Source organism: Dromaius novaehollandiae, chromosome 1, assembly GCF_036370855.1.
Source record: "Dromaius novaehollandiae isolate bDroNov1 chromosome 1, bDroNov1.hap1, whole genome shotgun sequence".
In the NCBI taxonomy this organism is placed as follows: Eukaryota; Metazoa; Chordata; class Aves; order Casuariiformes; family Dromaiidae; genus Dromaius; species Dromaius novaehollandiae.
The window spans coordinates 95,037,855-95,052,374 of NC_088098.1; the positions used below are offsets into that span (position 1 = coordinate 95,037,855).

General features: G+C 42.3%; 1 protein-coding gene across 3 annotated transcripts in view; it reads left to right on the forward strand.

Moving 5' to 3' along the window:
• The first annotated feature begins 1,420 nt into the window (after window positions 1–1,420).
• Window positions 1,421–14,520, forward strand: part of DCBLD2 (discoidin, CUB and LCCL domain containing 2) — a 48,065-nt gene continuing 34,965 nt past the window's right edge. For 2 of the 3 annotated variants that reach the window (XM_026112345.2, XM_064520917.1), the window contains exon 1: window positions 1,421–1,748. In XM_026112345.2, coding sequence (XP_025968130.1) covers window positions 1,634–1,748 — 115 coding nt within the window. In that variant the 5' untranslated portion in view covers window positions 1,421–1,633. Of the gene's footprint in view, window positions 1,749–2,665; window positions 2,691–14,520 lie in introns of those variants that run through there. The other variant, XM_026112346.2, reaches the window with a different exon arrangement.

The following is a 14,520-nucleotide window of genomic DNA, read 5'->3' on the forward strand; positions in this document are numbered from 1 at the left end:
GACCGAAAAGATTCCATGGACATGCTCATGGAAGGCCAGATAATGCCCTGCATGTTTCTTGGTGAAAAAGCCTCAATAAGCCCTAAGCATAGACTTGAACATAGTTCAATTTTCATCATCTTAACAAAAAGCACTGATTTTAAAATAATTAGTAAACATCATTTAATTACTTCTCCAAGCAGCTCTGTTCATTGTGTAGGACTGATTCCTGAAGATGCTTTTCCTGCCATTGTACACACCACTGGCCAGGACAGCATTATCTCTTTCACAGCGCTGTTTGGGACAGGGAGTGGAGAACACTTTCTACCTTAAGACAGTTTTACATTGGCACCACTGAAACTGGAGATACCAGGACATAGGTTGACTTGCAACAATGCTTTCACAGCACAAAAGATGAATCCTGATGCTGGTCTGTACCAGCAGAGAGGCTGATTTTTGGAAGCTGTCATCTCCCAAATCCCATCTTCCTTGCCGTGAGGGAAAGCAGGGTCAGCAGAGGGCTGAGAAGGTTTCGATTCTGAAGCTGAAAGAAATGTGAAATGATGTGTGCACGGGCGCCTCTCGCACCCTTCCTCTCGGCCCTGCTACCTTGCTGGGAAGGGGCACGGCTGGGACTGGAAGCCAGAGTATGGAAGTGTGGACGTGCGATATTTCATCAGCATCTGCAGATTACATTTATTTTATCTACTGATACAAAAAATCTACTACTACGAAAAATACGTATCTATTTTATCTACTACTATGAAAAATAGTGAGGCCACTTATGCCCTTCCGTGATGGTGATGATACTACAAAGCTGATTCTTTTATCCTTTTATCCATTATGCTTGGGGTGCTTCTTTCCCCCCAAATATGCTTTCATGACAACCCACGGGAACTTACTCCTTGTGAAACCACCTCCTGCAAGTCTCTCCAGAAATAGTATTTTGCCATTTTGTCATGATTGTAAGACCTGAAACTTTAATTTTTTAAAAGTGTCTAGTCCTCATGGGTGTTTTTAGCCTTCTAAAGCAAACCTGTCCAGTTACACAGCGTAAATGTTGAAAAGCTAGAAGACAAATAAGAGCTGAAATGGCAATGTCTTGAGACTTCTTAGCCAATCTCTTGCTTTTTTAGAGCTGAAATCGTAATGTTTACGTGTGGCAACTGGCAACACCCATTCATTCTGTTCCACTAGCAACACCGGTGCTCGTGTTTCTACGGAGTTTTATTTTTCCAGGCAATTTTGTTTCACTTACACATCTACTTTGGGGAAAAAACGCCAAAGAAAAGGTAACGTATTCTTGGTCGAATGACAGAGGAGACGAGAGAAGGTACAGGGGAAAGTCAGGGGAAACGCGATCGGCGCGTTAGCTCTCGGCGGCACGAGCGGGGGCGCGGTGAGGCGCGCACGGGCTCGCCGGCGGGAGGCCCCGCAGCCGCCGGGGGCCGCGCCGCGCACCCGGAAGCGGTTGGGCCGGTTGCAGGGGGCTGTTGGTGGCGCGCGCGCGCGCGCGCTCGCTCCCTCGCTCGCGCGCTGCTTCGCTTACAGGCGGCGGCGGGGCGCAGGGCAGAGACGTGACGCGGCCCGGCCCGGCCGCCCCGCAGCCCGCGATGCCCTGGGAGCGCCGGCCGCGCTGGCCACGCCGCGGGGCATGGTGAGCCCGGGGCGGCCGCTCCCCGCGGGGACCCGGCAGGCGGCCTCGCTGCTCCGCCTCAACCTCCTCCTCCTGCTCCTGCCGCTGCTGTGGGGCACCGGGGCGCAGAAAGGTGGGTGCGGGAGCCCGGCGGGCGCCAGGAGCAGCCCGGCCGGGGCTCTGCTGCGGGGAGGGGGCGCTCCCCCCGCTGCCCTGCGAACAAAGGGCCCGGGGCAGCCCCGCGCCTGGAAACCCCCCGGCTGAGCCGCGGCTCTGCCGAGGGACCCCCAGCCGGGGCCGCCTCCCCGGGTCCCCGCCGCGGGGGCGCTGGAGGCGGCGGGGCGGCAGCCGGGGGGCGGCTCCTTTCCGTGTCCCCGGCGGCCGCGAGAGGCGGCGGAAGGAGCGCGGGGCTGCGGCGGTAGCCCCGGGTCGGCCCGGGAGGGGGTCGGGGCCGCGGCGCCCCTCTGGCTGCGCGCTGCAGCGGCCCCGGGGGTCTGCTCCGCACGTCCTGCGCGAAGCTGTGCGGGCCGGGAGGCAGCCAGAAGCCTGATGCTGCTGGCTCTGAAAATCAGCTTGGAGAATACGTAGGAGTGTGTGCTGGGGCAAGAGTCCAGAGCCTGTGAGAGAGAGGGGGTTTGGGTTTGGAGAAGTTGGTGCGATTTCCCCTCCTCGGGTGGAATTGAACCGATTAGACTTGAGCGCGTTGGAAATTGCAAGGCACGATCGGGTCACTTCATGGCAGAGGATCAGAGGATGCCACAGTAACTGTCACTTTGATCATATGCTTGGAAGAAAGTGGTGGGAGTGAATGTTTTGACAGCATCTTGAAACTTTCGCTTCGGTGAATACAAGGGTTGAGAAAAGATATTTTATAGTTTTCATTTAGACTTGTGTCTTGCACAAATCTGACTTCATTTCAGAAACTCAGCTTTATTTTCACACAGTTTTTTCTTTCTCTGCATCCCAGAAAGAGATGAAAACTTATTAAAGTGTCACAGATGCTACTCTGGGACTCACAAATACATGTGGCATACTGCTAAAGATATATCTTAATGGACTCCCTGAATGCAAAAAGGTCAGAGAAGTGTCCATAGAACAAATTAGTCACGTTGTCTTGCTTTTTCATGTTATTTCTGCCTAATTGCAGTTATTATTTTTTGGTGTGCTGCCGTACATATACAAATCTAACACTAGAAAGCAGTTGGCATACTTGTCATTTATTCTTTAAATCTGTAATGGAGGAGGAGTACACTCATTTGTGGCTGAGAGGAAAATGGACAACTTGTATTTTAACATGTAGTCTTTTGAAAGCTGCTGCTAGATGGGTCAGGCAGCTGCAAGGTGTTAGTTCAGGCTACAGGAGCATCACGCTTTTGGTTGTGTGCTCTAAATGCTTGCGTTGACCTGACGCTTCTCTGACACCTTGGTGAACAGACTGAGTTTGTTCTTCAAGGAGAAAACTGAAATAACCTGGGGAAGAAAAAAAAGGAACAGTTTTCTGCCATATTAGTGAGTTGAATTGGCTCCGTGCATGGTCCGGGGTGTGCTAGAGGGGGTGGAAGCGTGTGGCAGGAGTGGGACTGTCCGTCAAAGGGTCCGTGGGCTTTTACATATGCTGTTCATTTTATCTTTCTGTACTCTGAGAAACTGCTGAAGAGCCCCTACCCAGGATTTCAAGTTGACAGTGTCACTCTAGTTAATCCTTAAAACTTGCTCTGAAGTCTTACTTTTGTGAAGGTGGGGAACTTTTTTATTGACAAGCTTTGTTTCATCTGGCAACAAAAAGCAGAGCTTGTTTTAAGGTTTTTCCTTGCCAAAATATTTTCATTTATCTTTTTCCAGAGAAGGTTGGGGAGCCCATATCCTGTGTCTTTAAATGCTGCCATAGTTCTAATTTGGGTGAAAAATCCCGTGTAGAAATGGAACCCATCTCTTGCCCATGAAGGGTCTGCACAAAACTGTTAGTAAATTAGTGGATTAAATATATGCACAGACTTGTAAGAGAATGCCTTGTTTGCAAGGAAGCTACCAAAGGCTTAGGCTTTTAAGCTTTTTTAAAAGAAGTACAGTAGGTGATGCTGTGGAGGAACCCAGCCTCATTCATTACATTAGGGAGGCTGATCCTCTGTTAATAAGCAGCCATTCATTTCCTTTCCCACTGTTCAGCAGCTGTAAGCCACATATTGTGTGGTATTTAAATTCTGCTCTGAAGATAGAGTGTTTTCATTTCTCGTAGACTTTTCTGGAAAGCACTTTAACTAGTATGAATTGACTTAAAAACAATAATATGATTTTGGGCAACTTGAAACTCTTCTGAATTTTGGGTCAAATGTCTGCCTAATGTTCTCCTCCTCCTTCTCTTCCAAGACAGACACAAAACTAGTAACAAAAAGGTGCAGGTAATGCTGTGGTGAAGGTACTTTTCACCTAGGAGTCCACTGTACTGCCTTTTAGGATTAGGGTTTAGGGTCCCTCCCCACCTGTCACACTGAAAATCATCCAGTGTATGGAATTCTGCCTTCGTTGGATCAGGGTCTTGAACCTGAGTGTCTTACTGTGTCAGAAAATGTGAGCATTTTGTATGAGGTCGAGCAGCTTCAGAAACATTGGAAAAGGCTCAACAGAAGCGTACTCTGTACTATAATATAGATTCTCATGCATCTCACACTGTCCACCTGACTGCTGTGCAAGTCCTTTCCCTCTTCTGATTTTTAAAACTGCTCTGTGGTGATTCTTGGTTACAAGAAAAGTGATATTAAGAAAATACTTAATGCGTTTTAGTTGTTTTTCGTGTAGTTTAGCAGCTGGAAATGAAAGCAGGCTAGCACCATAGAAGCCGCCTGCTCTCATGGAGTGCATTTTGGAAAACAGTGCTCTTAGCAGATGTTTGGCAATTGACATAAATTCAGTATGGCCTGTTTGTTAGGTAAGCTTTGTTTGTAGAGAACCATCATAAAACAGCTAAGAGAGAAATACAGTCATATGAAACACACATCTTTCATTCAGATAGAAGTTAAGTAATGTTTTGGTTATTCTGAAGGTATGAAGATTGTACGGTCTTTGGGGCAAGAACTTCATTTTGTTGCCACACACAGTTTGATAGTCATCCGTTGGGGTTCCTTAGTGGATACTGATTTGTGTATAAAATAGGAATGAAGACCTAAACTCAGAATAAATAAGCTTTAGATTCTGAAGTTGATACCAAAAATGATTTGAAGCAGGTTTGGTTTTGTTTGCAACTTTTTCTTAAAAATGTTCAACTTAGAATGCTTGTTTTTGAAATGTGTTATTCTTGCATCTTGTTCTGAACAGTTACCAACCTTTTAGAATATATTATTACATAATGCTTTTTTATTTCGAACCTCATTGAAGAAAGTAAAAGAAAATGATTTATCACTGTAGTTTCACAATATATTTGCTTCAGTGCAGCACAGTAAAATCATTTTTTGAATGTGTGGTGCTGAGTTACTGTGATATGAAATGTTAAGTAAAAGAACTAACGGCTCTGCATGCATCGAACCTAATGAAACAGTTCTCCACAGCTTTGTGCCTTGTAATTGAGCTGCAGTATTCCTGGATCCATTTTGTGTTCCCTGTAGTGCTTCGGTTCCCCTGCCTGCCCTCCCCTTGCCTCTGCGGTGCTCCTGGTGCCCCCTGCTCACCTCCGCTGTTCTGCGCAGCGAGGCAGTAGGCAGCTGTGGCCGTGACTGATCAGTCCAGAATTGGGCACGTGCTGATCAGTGAGCCTAGCCCTGCCTCTCTGCAGGATCCAAAATAGCTTGTTGTCATTCAACCGTTGATGGCTCAAACAAATGACTGTAGGAACTACTGTAACTTCCTGGCCACTTACTGTACAGGACTGTCTGAGTGTCTGTCACTGAAATTGCTGCCTTTCTCCTCCACTGTAGTGAGTTCAGAAGTTACTGTGGTAGATGAGAAGACTAGAACTAGCTGTGTGATTTCATAAACTTTGTTTCCTTAAACTTTATTTCAGGCTTAGAAATAAGTGACTGTCCCTTTTTGTCACTAAGGTAACCTTCCAGTTGTGAGCTTCAAGCATAAAAGGATGTAACAGTGCCCTCCAACTATAGATTGAGAAGATAGGTGGCTGGGTTTGAGAGGAAGAGGGAGTAGAGGAAGAGAAGGTGGGTCTAGCTCTCCATCCATTAGCTGGGCAAGATGGAAGGAGAGGGAGACAGACTGTACCTGTGGTTTCTTTTTAAATGTCCTGGAGCAGGTGGTTTCCTTCTGGAATGAGACTGGTGAGCGTTGTAGCTGCCAGGGTAGCACATTGCAGGTTCTGCCTTCCTGCTGCATTTGCAGGGAGCTCCTGGGATGAGACTGTGAAGCACTACTCCACAGTCTTCCACCGTATGAGCAATGGTCATGTGTTGCCCTTAATGCAAGTGCCATTTTCTGCTATTGCTCAGTGAGATTGGATGGTGTCTCCTCACCCTTTGTATATGTTGTCCTTGGCTGGGCTTGTCTGGAAGGAAAAGGGTCAAAGCCAACCCACAAAGGATTATTTTGTTTAAAAAAAAATCCTTTGGATGAAATATGTATTATCCTCAAATTAACATTAGAGTAAGTCTTTTTTGAAGTGAGGGTGGAGCCTCTATTGAACTATTTGGTGTTCGCTAATAGGACAGTTTTAATTAGGAATACAGAGTGTTGTAAAGCTGCAGTTGTGCAGAATACTGACTCTTGCAGATTCAAAGACTGGTATTGTGTAGGCGGGAGCACTGAAGAAAACCCCCTTCATCCTTGTGCTTAGAACTGTGGAAGAATTTTTCAAGAGGAGGACATAAAGTTCTGCCAGGTGTAGCTGGCAGAATTTGAGATGTTGTCTCCTGAGTCGGGTTTTCTGATGCCATCTTCCTTGCTTCCCAGCATTGTTCCTTTGAGGTGGATGCAGTGAGGAGAAGGAGGAGTGTGAATTGTGTGGAAGAATGCTCTTCCTGGGGGAGGAGAAGCTGATACTAGAAGCATAGACCTGAAAATGGTGAAAATACAGGGGAATATTTTGAAAACAAGAGTCTCAGCAAAGTTACTTTTCCTCCCCTGGTTGCTTTTAGCCTTATTTGAAGTAATTAAGTGGGTCTGATGGGCAGAAGGTACATGTGTTTTGCAGACCCATCCTTTCTGGGAGGTTATTTTGCAGGACTGATTCTGTTCAGCCCAGCTCACCTCTGGGAGGTGACGGAGGTTGGGCTGTGCTAACTTAGTCCACTCCTCTTTAAGGAATTCAGGAATCGCCATTTTGTCTAAGCACTCTTATAGTTCTCATCCTTGATCCCAGAAAGCATTGCATTTTGCTTTGGACTCAAACAGTACAATGCACATTGTTTATATAAATATATACACACTTTTAAAAAGTAAATTTCTGATCTAGTGTTACTGTGTTTCGCTCCAGCCAGTGACCTTCTAGTGTATTAGTGTAATCTCCTTCAGGAAAATAATTTTCTGTGTCCTGAAAGGAGATGGAGGTGTTCAGCGTTGAAAAATTGAAGAAACGTTTTCTTCAATCATTAGCATAAGAAAAAAATAATAAGTCTCCCTTTTTTGCAATCCTGCCACCTGCTTTATGCTTTGGGAAATGATGCGTTAGGTCTTTAGTCTGATTACTGCTGTTTTGTACGGTTTCTGTCATAAACTGGTTAAGTGCTGCCTCAGATGCATCATCTTTGAAAGCTCAGATAATTATCAGTAAAAATGTGATCCTTGACTTGTTGGAACTGCTGTTCGACTTCTTTGCAAGTGTTCCAGTGTCAGTTACTTTATCAATGTTTTTAAATGAAAGCTGAGACAGAACAAGTAAGATCTGCCTGTGCATTTAAGCTGTTGTATCCTTTGTAGCTGCACCCTGCACTTCAGGGAAGCACCTGCTCAGGATTGCCAGAAGTTTAATTTGTGGTCGAAGGATTTTCCTCCCCTCCTGTATTTTCTAATGAAGAGTTGCTTTTAGATTAATTTCTTTAATCAAGTACTGTAAAACATCAGTGAGGCATTTTTTGATAGGAACGTACTTAAAAACATTGTCCAGGTACAGACTGTGGAATGCATTACCGGACTGATGTTACAGGAAGTGGGGAAGGCAGTAATGTTTACCTGAAAGACCATATAGCAACTCATATCGAAATAGGTTCTGCAAAATGTTCAGTACAGATTTTTGTAGAGTGGTGGGTTATCATCCGTGAAGCCTGTTCATTAATGTGATAAGACTGAATATCAGATTTTGCTAAGCTTCATGCTTTGCTTCTGTTATTTGTACCAAAAATCTGAGCTGTGTTACTCATATTCTATTCAAACTTGTTGCTTGTCATTTGAATTGAAAATCATACCTGAAAGCATGACTTTGAATTGACGTTTGGACAGCATTGATTTTGAAATCAGCTTTTATCTGAAAAATTCTGTGTGTAGTGTTTGAAAAAACAAAACAAACCCCAGACCTTGGATGAGCAAGAAATGTTTAACTTACGCTGTCTCTTTTTGTGCGTTTGTCACTTCCACTGTTTCTCTGCACAATCGCTTCATTTCCCTTGGTGTGTATCTTTCTAAGAGCAATAGACAGATAATGTTTCTTTATAGTTGTGAAAATCTTCAAAAATGAATTCAGGCAGAGTTGGTTTCTCACCAGTTTAGCTACTTGGTATCCTGCTTGTTTCAGCAGGCTACATTTTGGGCTTGATACACAGGCACTTGTACCTGCAGTAGTCTGTAGCATTTGGATGCTTCATGTTGGCATTTCTTACAAAACCTCTGCTTCTATAGCTGTCACATCTGTTTGTATTAGGTGGATTCTTTTTCTTAGCAGATTCTTGCATAAAATAATTCTACTTCAAGTTTGCAGTTTGTAAGGTTTGGACCAACCATCAGTTGATGAATGCTGAAGCTTAGTCATCAGTTGTCCCTTTGACTTAGGTGAGACTAGTTGTACCCTGAAAATCGAGTATATGAGTGTTTATCTTTGATAGTAAATGACAACCTATGCTCTTAAATGTTTCACTGTGAGTGTGCAGTGAGGCTCTAGTTTTAGTTGAGTTCTCTAGATTTATATGATTGAAATACATTTGCAGCTACAACCTAAAATATAACACAAAGTGCGTGAACCATCGAAAGTGCAAGGATACTTAGCAGCTTGGTAGTTGTTTTAACAAGGTAAATCCTGTTGAAGAAAATCTAAATAAATCAAGGATTCCTTGAAGCAGAATTTGTGTAAGTGGGGGTGAATACATATTGGTCAGATGTGCTCCCTTTTAGTTTTTGCTGACATGAAAAGGCTATTTTAGCCTATTCACTGGTCTGTCTTGTAAGACAAATGTTTTTGCATTTTAACTGGCTTGTGTATTCATTATTTTCTTAAAATTATTTGATTGCTGATCATTACAATCTCTGTTCTTAGTATCTTACTGAAAGTACTAAGCCTCAAGTTTTCAGTTGAACAAACCTCTGTCCTTTTAATAGAAATGCCACACATCTTGTTAATTGAAGGGTAATGCAATTAGGAAAGTTCCAGTTGTGCACCATTGTTGCGATAGCCTACATAGTTGTTGCATTAGTAAATGTTTTTGTGTAAGCTGAATAAAGTTTATGAACTTAGTTGTGTCATTCTTGGCAATAATAGGATTGAATAATAAGGAATACACGCATATGTTGTAAATAAAGTAGGGATATCTTTTAAGAATAAGTTAGAAACATCTTTTTTATCCCAAGTGTTTAAAGCACTACCTTTATAAATACTCAAAAATTCTCATTCTGAAGCTTTCTTTAAATCAAGTCTGAAAACTTTCTGGAAGGTTAATTTTAATTGCACATCCTAAATTCGCTCTGGTTAAAATCATGACTAGCCAGCTCTAATGAGCTGTGGTATACAAGGAATCATACTCTAATCCTAATGACCTTTCAGGTTTTCAATTCTGCGAATCCATCTTTCCTTAACATGGTCTATAAATAACGATCAGAGAAGTTCAAACTTGTCACGTTTTTCTGTTTCTCTTTGAAAAATCTGTTTATTTCGGTTTTGTTATTTTTTTAAAGAAATATTTTGTCATTCATCTGGCAGACTATTACAATATCAGTTTTGTTAGTCGTAGCAGTAAAAAACTGGAAAATCAGTTGATGAGTTTAGATTTCTGAGGAGTTCAGATTTTTTGTTCTGTTCTGTGGTATCTTTGTTTTTTTTTTTAACTTATTTTATTGACCAGTAAAAGTTTTAAATGAATGTATTGCGTTTTAACATTTCTCCGCTCTTTATGATGTGAAAATTCAGATAGGTGAGATTCAGCAAAATCACGGGAGACCAACTGATACTCCTCAGGTTATGTACCGTTTGAGGACCAAAAAATTTGAAAATTAATAAATTCAATGGTCAGATCATCTATATGCTTTATAACTTCCCTCCCATATGCTTTATAACTTTTCTCCTTAATCCCTCCTTCTAAACCTTCTTCCCAGACAAGTTCTTTCCAAATTAACTCTAAGTTCACGGAGGAACCTTTTATCATCCCGAATTGGAATAGTATCCATCAGAAGGATAATCTCTTTCCAGTTACTGATCTTTAGACCATCAGCCTTGCTGAAAACGGGTGTATTATGCATGAGGCCACATAGATTCCCTTTTCTAACTTTTCTCTCTCACAGCAGTTCTTCTGATAAAACCATGTCTCTAAACAATACACCTGGTTTCTTGTTTTTTACTTAAAGTGCTGTGAGAGTCAATAATATTTCTCAGAGTTGTATCAAATAGTTAGTGGTGGGACAGGGATATTGAATAGCTTGGTGTGTAAATGGTTGTGAGCAGATAACTGCTTGTACAGTTTCAAAAAGATGTTGGTGTAAAAGCTTCCCAGAGAGTGATGCTGTCAGCTATGCTACACTGATACCGTTGATTTTGGACTAGCAATTAAACAAAGCCTGTAAATATTTTGTAAAATTATTCCAATTTGTGAAAGGTTAATTATTTTCATCTCTAAATGCTGTTTTCTCCTCATATTCAGTGATCTGTTTGTGGCTTTCCTACTCTCAGATTTGGCAAGCATAACCCCCTGTGCATGCCATGTTACTGACTGCTGCTTAACCACAAAGAGGAAATCTTTTCAGTTCTCTTAAGTGGTGTTTCTTGGAGTAGAAGTAGCTATGTCAGTGCCCAGTTGCTGCTTCAGGTATTGAGAGAAGGGGATAAGAGCCTTAAACTGTTTTAGCAATTTTGTTACAGTTCACGTAATACATCCTATTTTTGGACTTCTAACTTCATATTGAGGTAGAGCTACAGTGATATATGTATATCAGACTTAGGGTTGATACTTGTATATCTTCTTGGGTATAAATATTCTTTATACAGACAAACCCCACAGGAATGAGGGAGATGAAAGTTTCTCAATATCCTGAATGGAAAGGAGATGAATTAGGAAAATAATAGAAAGAGATGATGAATTACAGTGGTGCAATTTCACTTGGTTGCTCTTAGAGTCAAGAGATTTTAACTCTGAAAGCATAGCTGGCTGCAGCGTTGTAGCATGTTTGTGGAGAATGTTGCGCACCTCGACTTGCCAGCAAGTCCACAAGACCTTTCAGAGTTGGCAGCTCTTGCCTCTTCAGCAGGACTGTGGCCAGTTAAATCCGTATCTGGTTATTTTAACTTTGCTCCAAATTGATTAGCATGTGGAAAAAAATCTTACCTTGTACAGTGTGGTGGCAAGCAGCCATTGGCAGCTAACTTTTCTCTTATAAATCTGAATTTTGCGAAATGAGGAAGAACTGAGCCCCATTATCTGTTAATTGCTGTTTGTGTGGTGTTGTATAGAGGTGTCAGAACATGGCTCAGTTCCACAAGTGGGGGGAGAGAGATGCATTAGATGTAACTCTTTTGAACATTCGTATGTGAAGTCCAATGGTGATTAGATTTTATCTTTTTCTCAAGTAGATTCGAAAAGGTCAAATAGAACATTTTCATTAGTTTCCTTCTCTTCATTTTTAAAGAGCTGTTTTCAAGGTCTTCGGTTCTATAGTACCTAGCATCTCTTTTTTTCCTGCTGTGAAGAAGTTACAGCAAAACTGAAGAGCAAGGTTAGAGTTTGCAGATATTTTTTTCTAGGGCTTCACATTACTGACTTCCTATGTGGTCTTGTCACACCATTGGCATTGTAATTTTGCCACTTGAAGAAAATGACACAAGGGTGTAAATTTACTGTCATCTTTCTCATTAATCCTCTTATTTTTCAGTGGTACATAATGTCTGTTTTATGGATTGTATTCGTAGAAGATCACAAGTATGAAAATATCTTCTTTTGTAACGGTCATCTACAGGGCAAAATTAGGAAAGAATTACAGTATCTTCAAGAACAAATTGTAGATTATATTTCATGACACTGGAATTAAGCCATGTTGTTCATAACAGAAAAACTCCAAACAGTCCATCATAATTGTGAAATTAATACGGAAAATGTGTTTTAGAAACTAAGACAATGCTGTTTATCAGCTTCACAGGCAGAAGGAAATATTCGTGGAGAGACGCGGTATGTTAATGTGTCATCAGTTGGACTGCGAACTTTAGAGATGGTTAGGAACTGATATTTAAAGTCACTGTTCTCAGTGCAGTTAGCGGGCACAAATAATTCCAACTGTGTTTTTCTTTCTGAAAGCATGTAGCTGCCCTACTGTTCTCTGCCCAAAGCCACCTGCTTCCTTCCTGCCATCTTCTGTTGGTTCCATGCTAGCCAAACATGAATTTACAGCTGGCTGCTGCTGTTGCGCCCTCTCCAGTCTGGCTCCCATATTCTCCACTGTATGGGGTCTGGTGGTTGTCAGACTCCTGCTTATCCATACTTACCTACTTACTCGGTAAAAGGCAAATAGGCTGGTAACCTGGAGGTAAAACTGCTTCACAGCTCAACAAGGGTCCAGTGCATGCTGTCAGTGGGCAGGGGAGAAAGTCGTAGGTGGTCACAGAACTGAAGATGGTACTGCAGCAGCTCATATTTAGATCAGTTTGTGCCACCATAGACCTGCAGTGACTGTTGTGTCGTATTGATTGCAAACTGATAATGGAAGAGAGGAAAAGATGATGGTAGTGTTAATTTAGTGTGGAGTGATTAATTTTGCTGGAGTGATTGGAGAGTTTTTCGCTTCTTTGTTGTGGGTTGGGTGTGTTTGGGACGCGTGAAATTTCATTCTGTCCTAGTGTGATGAGGAGTTTGAAAGACATACAAAAGATTTGGAGTCTGTTCTGTCCTCGGATAGTGCTTATTCTCACATGCAGTTTTGCATGACCATCTGTGTGTCTTTCATTTCCTTCATCAGCTGCGTTTCCGCTGTGTAGCGCTTAGATTGAAGCACAACAGTGTTTATTTTTATGAAAGTGTTAGGGCAGATTGCTAAGTAAACGATATGTCTTGAGAAGCTGGCAAGCTGTGTGTGCCAGACAAAAGACAACATACAGTTTGAACTGTCACTATGATTCAGCATGGGTAGCAGATCAGGAGGGTTTCTGCAACTTCTATTATTGCAAGTAGAGCGGTATTTTACAGAATCCTCTTGTAAAACACTTTTCTCCATGGCTAGCCTATCTTCATAGGCTGCTTTTGCCTGGGTGCTGCTTAAGCAAGTCATAGCTGTTCCCTGGGGACTTCATTCATGTCGTTCCCCTGACATCAGTAAGCAAAAGTTCTGCAACACAAGTTGATCTTTCTTTTCTGTTCTTTTGAAGCAGTCGTGGTAGCAGAGGAAGCAGATGTCTTACTTGCTCTGACAGTGTAATAATGTGAGAGCATTCTGCTTTAAAATGTTACCATATTCTGGATGTTGAATTTAGCAAGGCTAAGTGTTAAGCTTTTTATGTCAAATAAACTCAGTGGCTGAAAGCTAAGACTGTGTTTCCAGGGATAGTGATTGAAAAGCTGTGTGTACAGATGAAAATAATGAAGTGCTAAGTATCACTAGCCCAGCATGTGGCTAGGGCTGCGAATTAAAACAGTTAAATTTTGTTGTAATGACGTCTTAAATTTTGTACTTTTGCTATAAGAACAAGAAGCTGCAGCTGTCTTTTGCCTCCCCCTACCATGAGCTGCAAACATTTTGAAAGACAAAATCCTTACTGTGTTTCACCTTTCTTTTTGTTCCTATCTCTGTAGCACCTCAGCCTGTAATTTAGTGACTATTTTAGGAGTGCCCCACAGCAGAGTGGTCCTGATTGGGATTAATACCGTTTCAGGAGAGTTTAAAATGCCAGCACAGACTAGCAGTGCTGATGAAAGAAGTAGTCTCTGGCACTTCCTGACCTTACGCTATCCCATTCCTCTGCCAGAGAAGGCAGTGGTACATTTGCACAGTAAAATAAGTTGAAGGGTTGCTCTAGGTTAAAAGTACCAGTTATTTTTATCTCGGGTCCTTGGTCTGGTTTACCATGTGGCTGCAGAAGTACTTACTCCAGTACCAGAAAGGGTGTGAGAAGTGGCCAAAAGCGAGATGCGGACAAGTCTTGCTTTTGTTCGTGGCTGCACTGACTTTAAGTGCTGTGAAGTGTTTATTGAGCTGTGGCCTTGCTTGTGAAGGCGTGGGGTATTTTACATTGTGAAACATCTGCAGTGGGATGAAGTGTTTTACTGAGGCAAATGAATAGCATAAAGGTGAAGGTGGACGGTGTGCTTGTTGGCTTGTTAGGAAAATGAACTCTGACAGATGCGCAGATTCCCTCTTGAAGAACATAGTTCTGTGGATTTTAGTAGAAACAGCACTGAGTTTGAAGGACAGAAATAACAACGTTAAAAAAAAAAAAAAGCTATTTGCAATTTGTCCTCTCTGTGGCCTTAATTCTTCTGTGTTTGTTTTTCATGGAAATTTTCTGGTGGTTGTGCAAACTTTCTTGTCCCCGCTGAGAGGTAAAAGGAGAAGCAGTGTCTTTTTGTGTA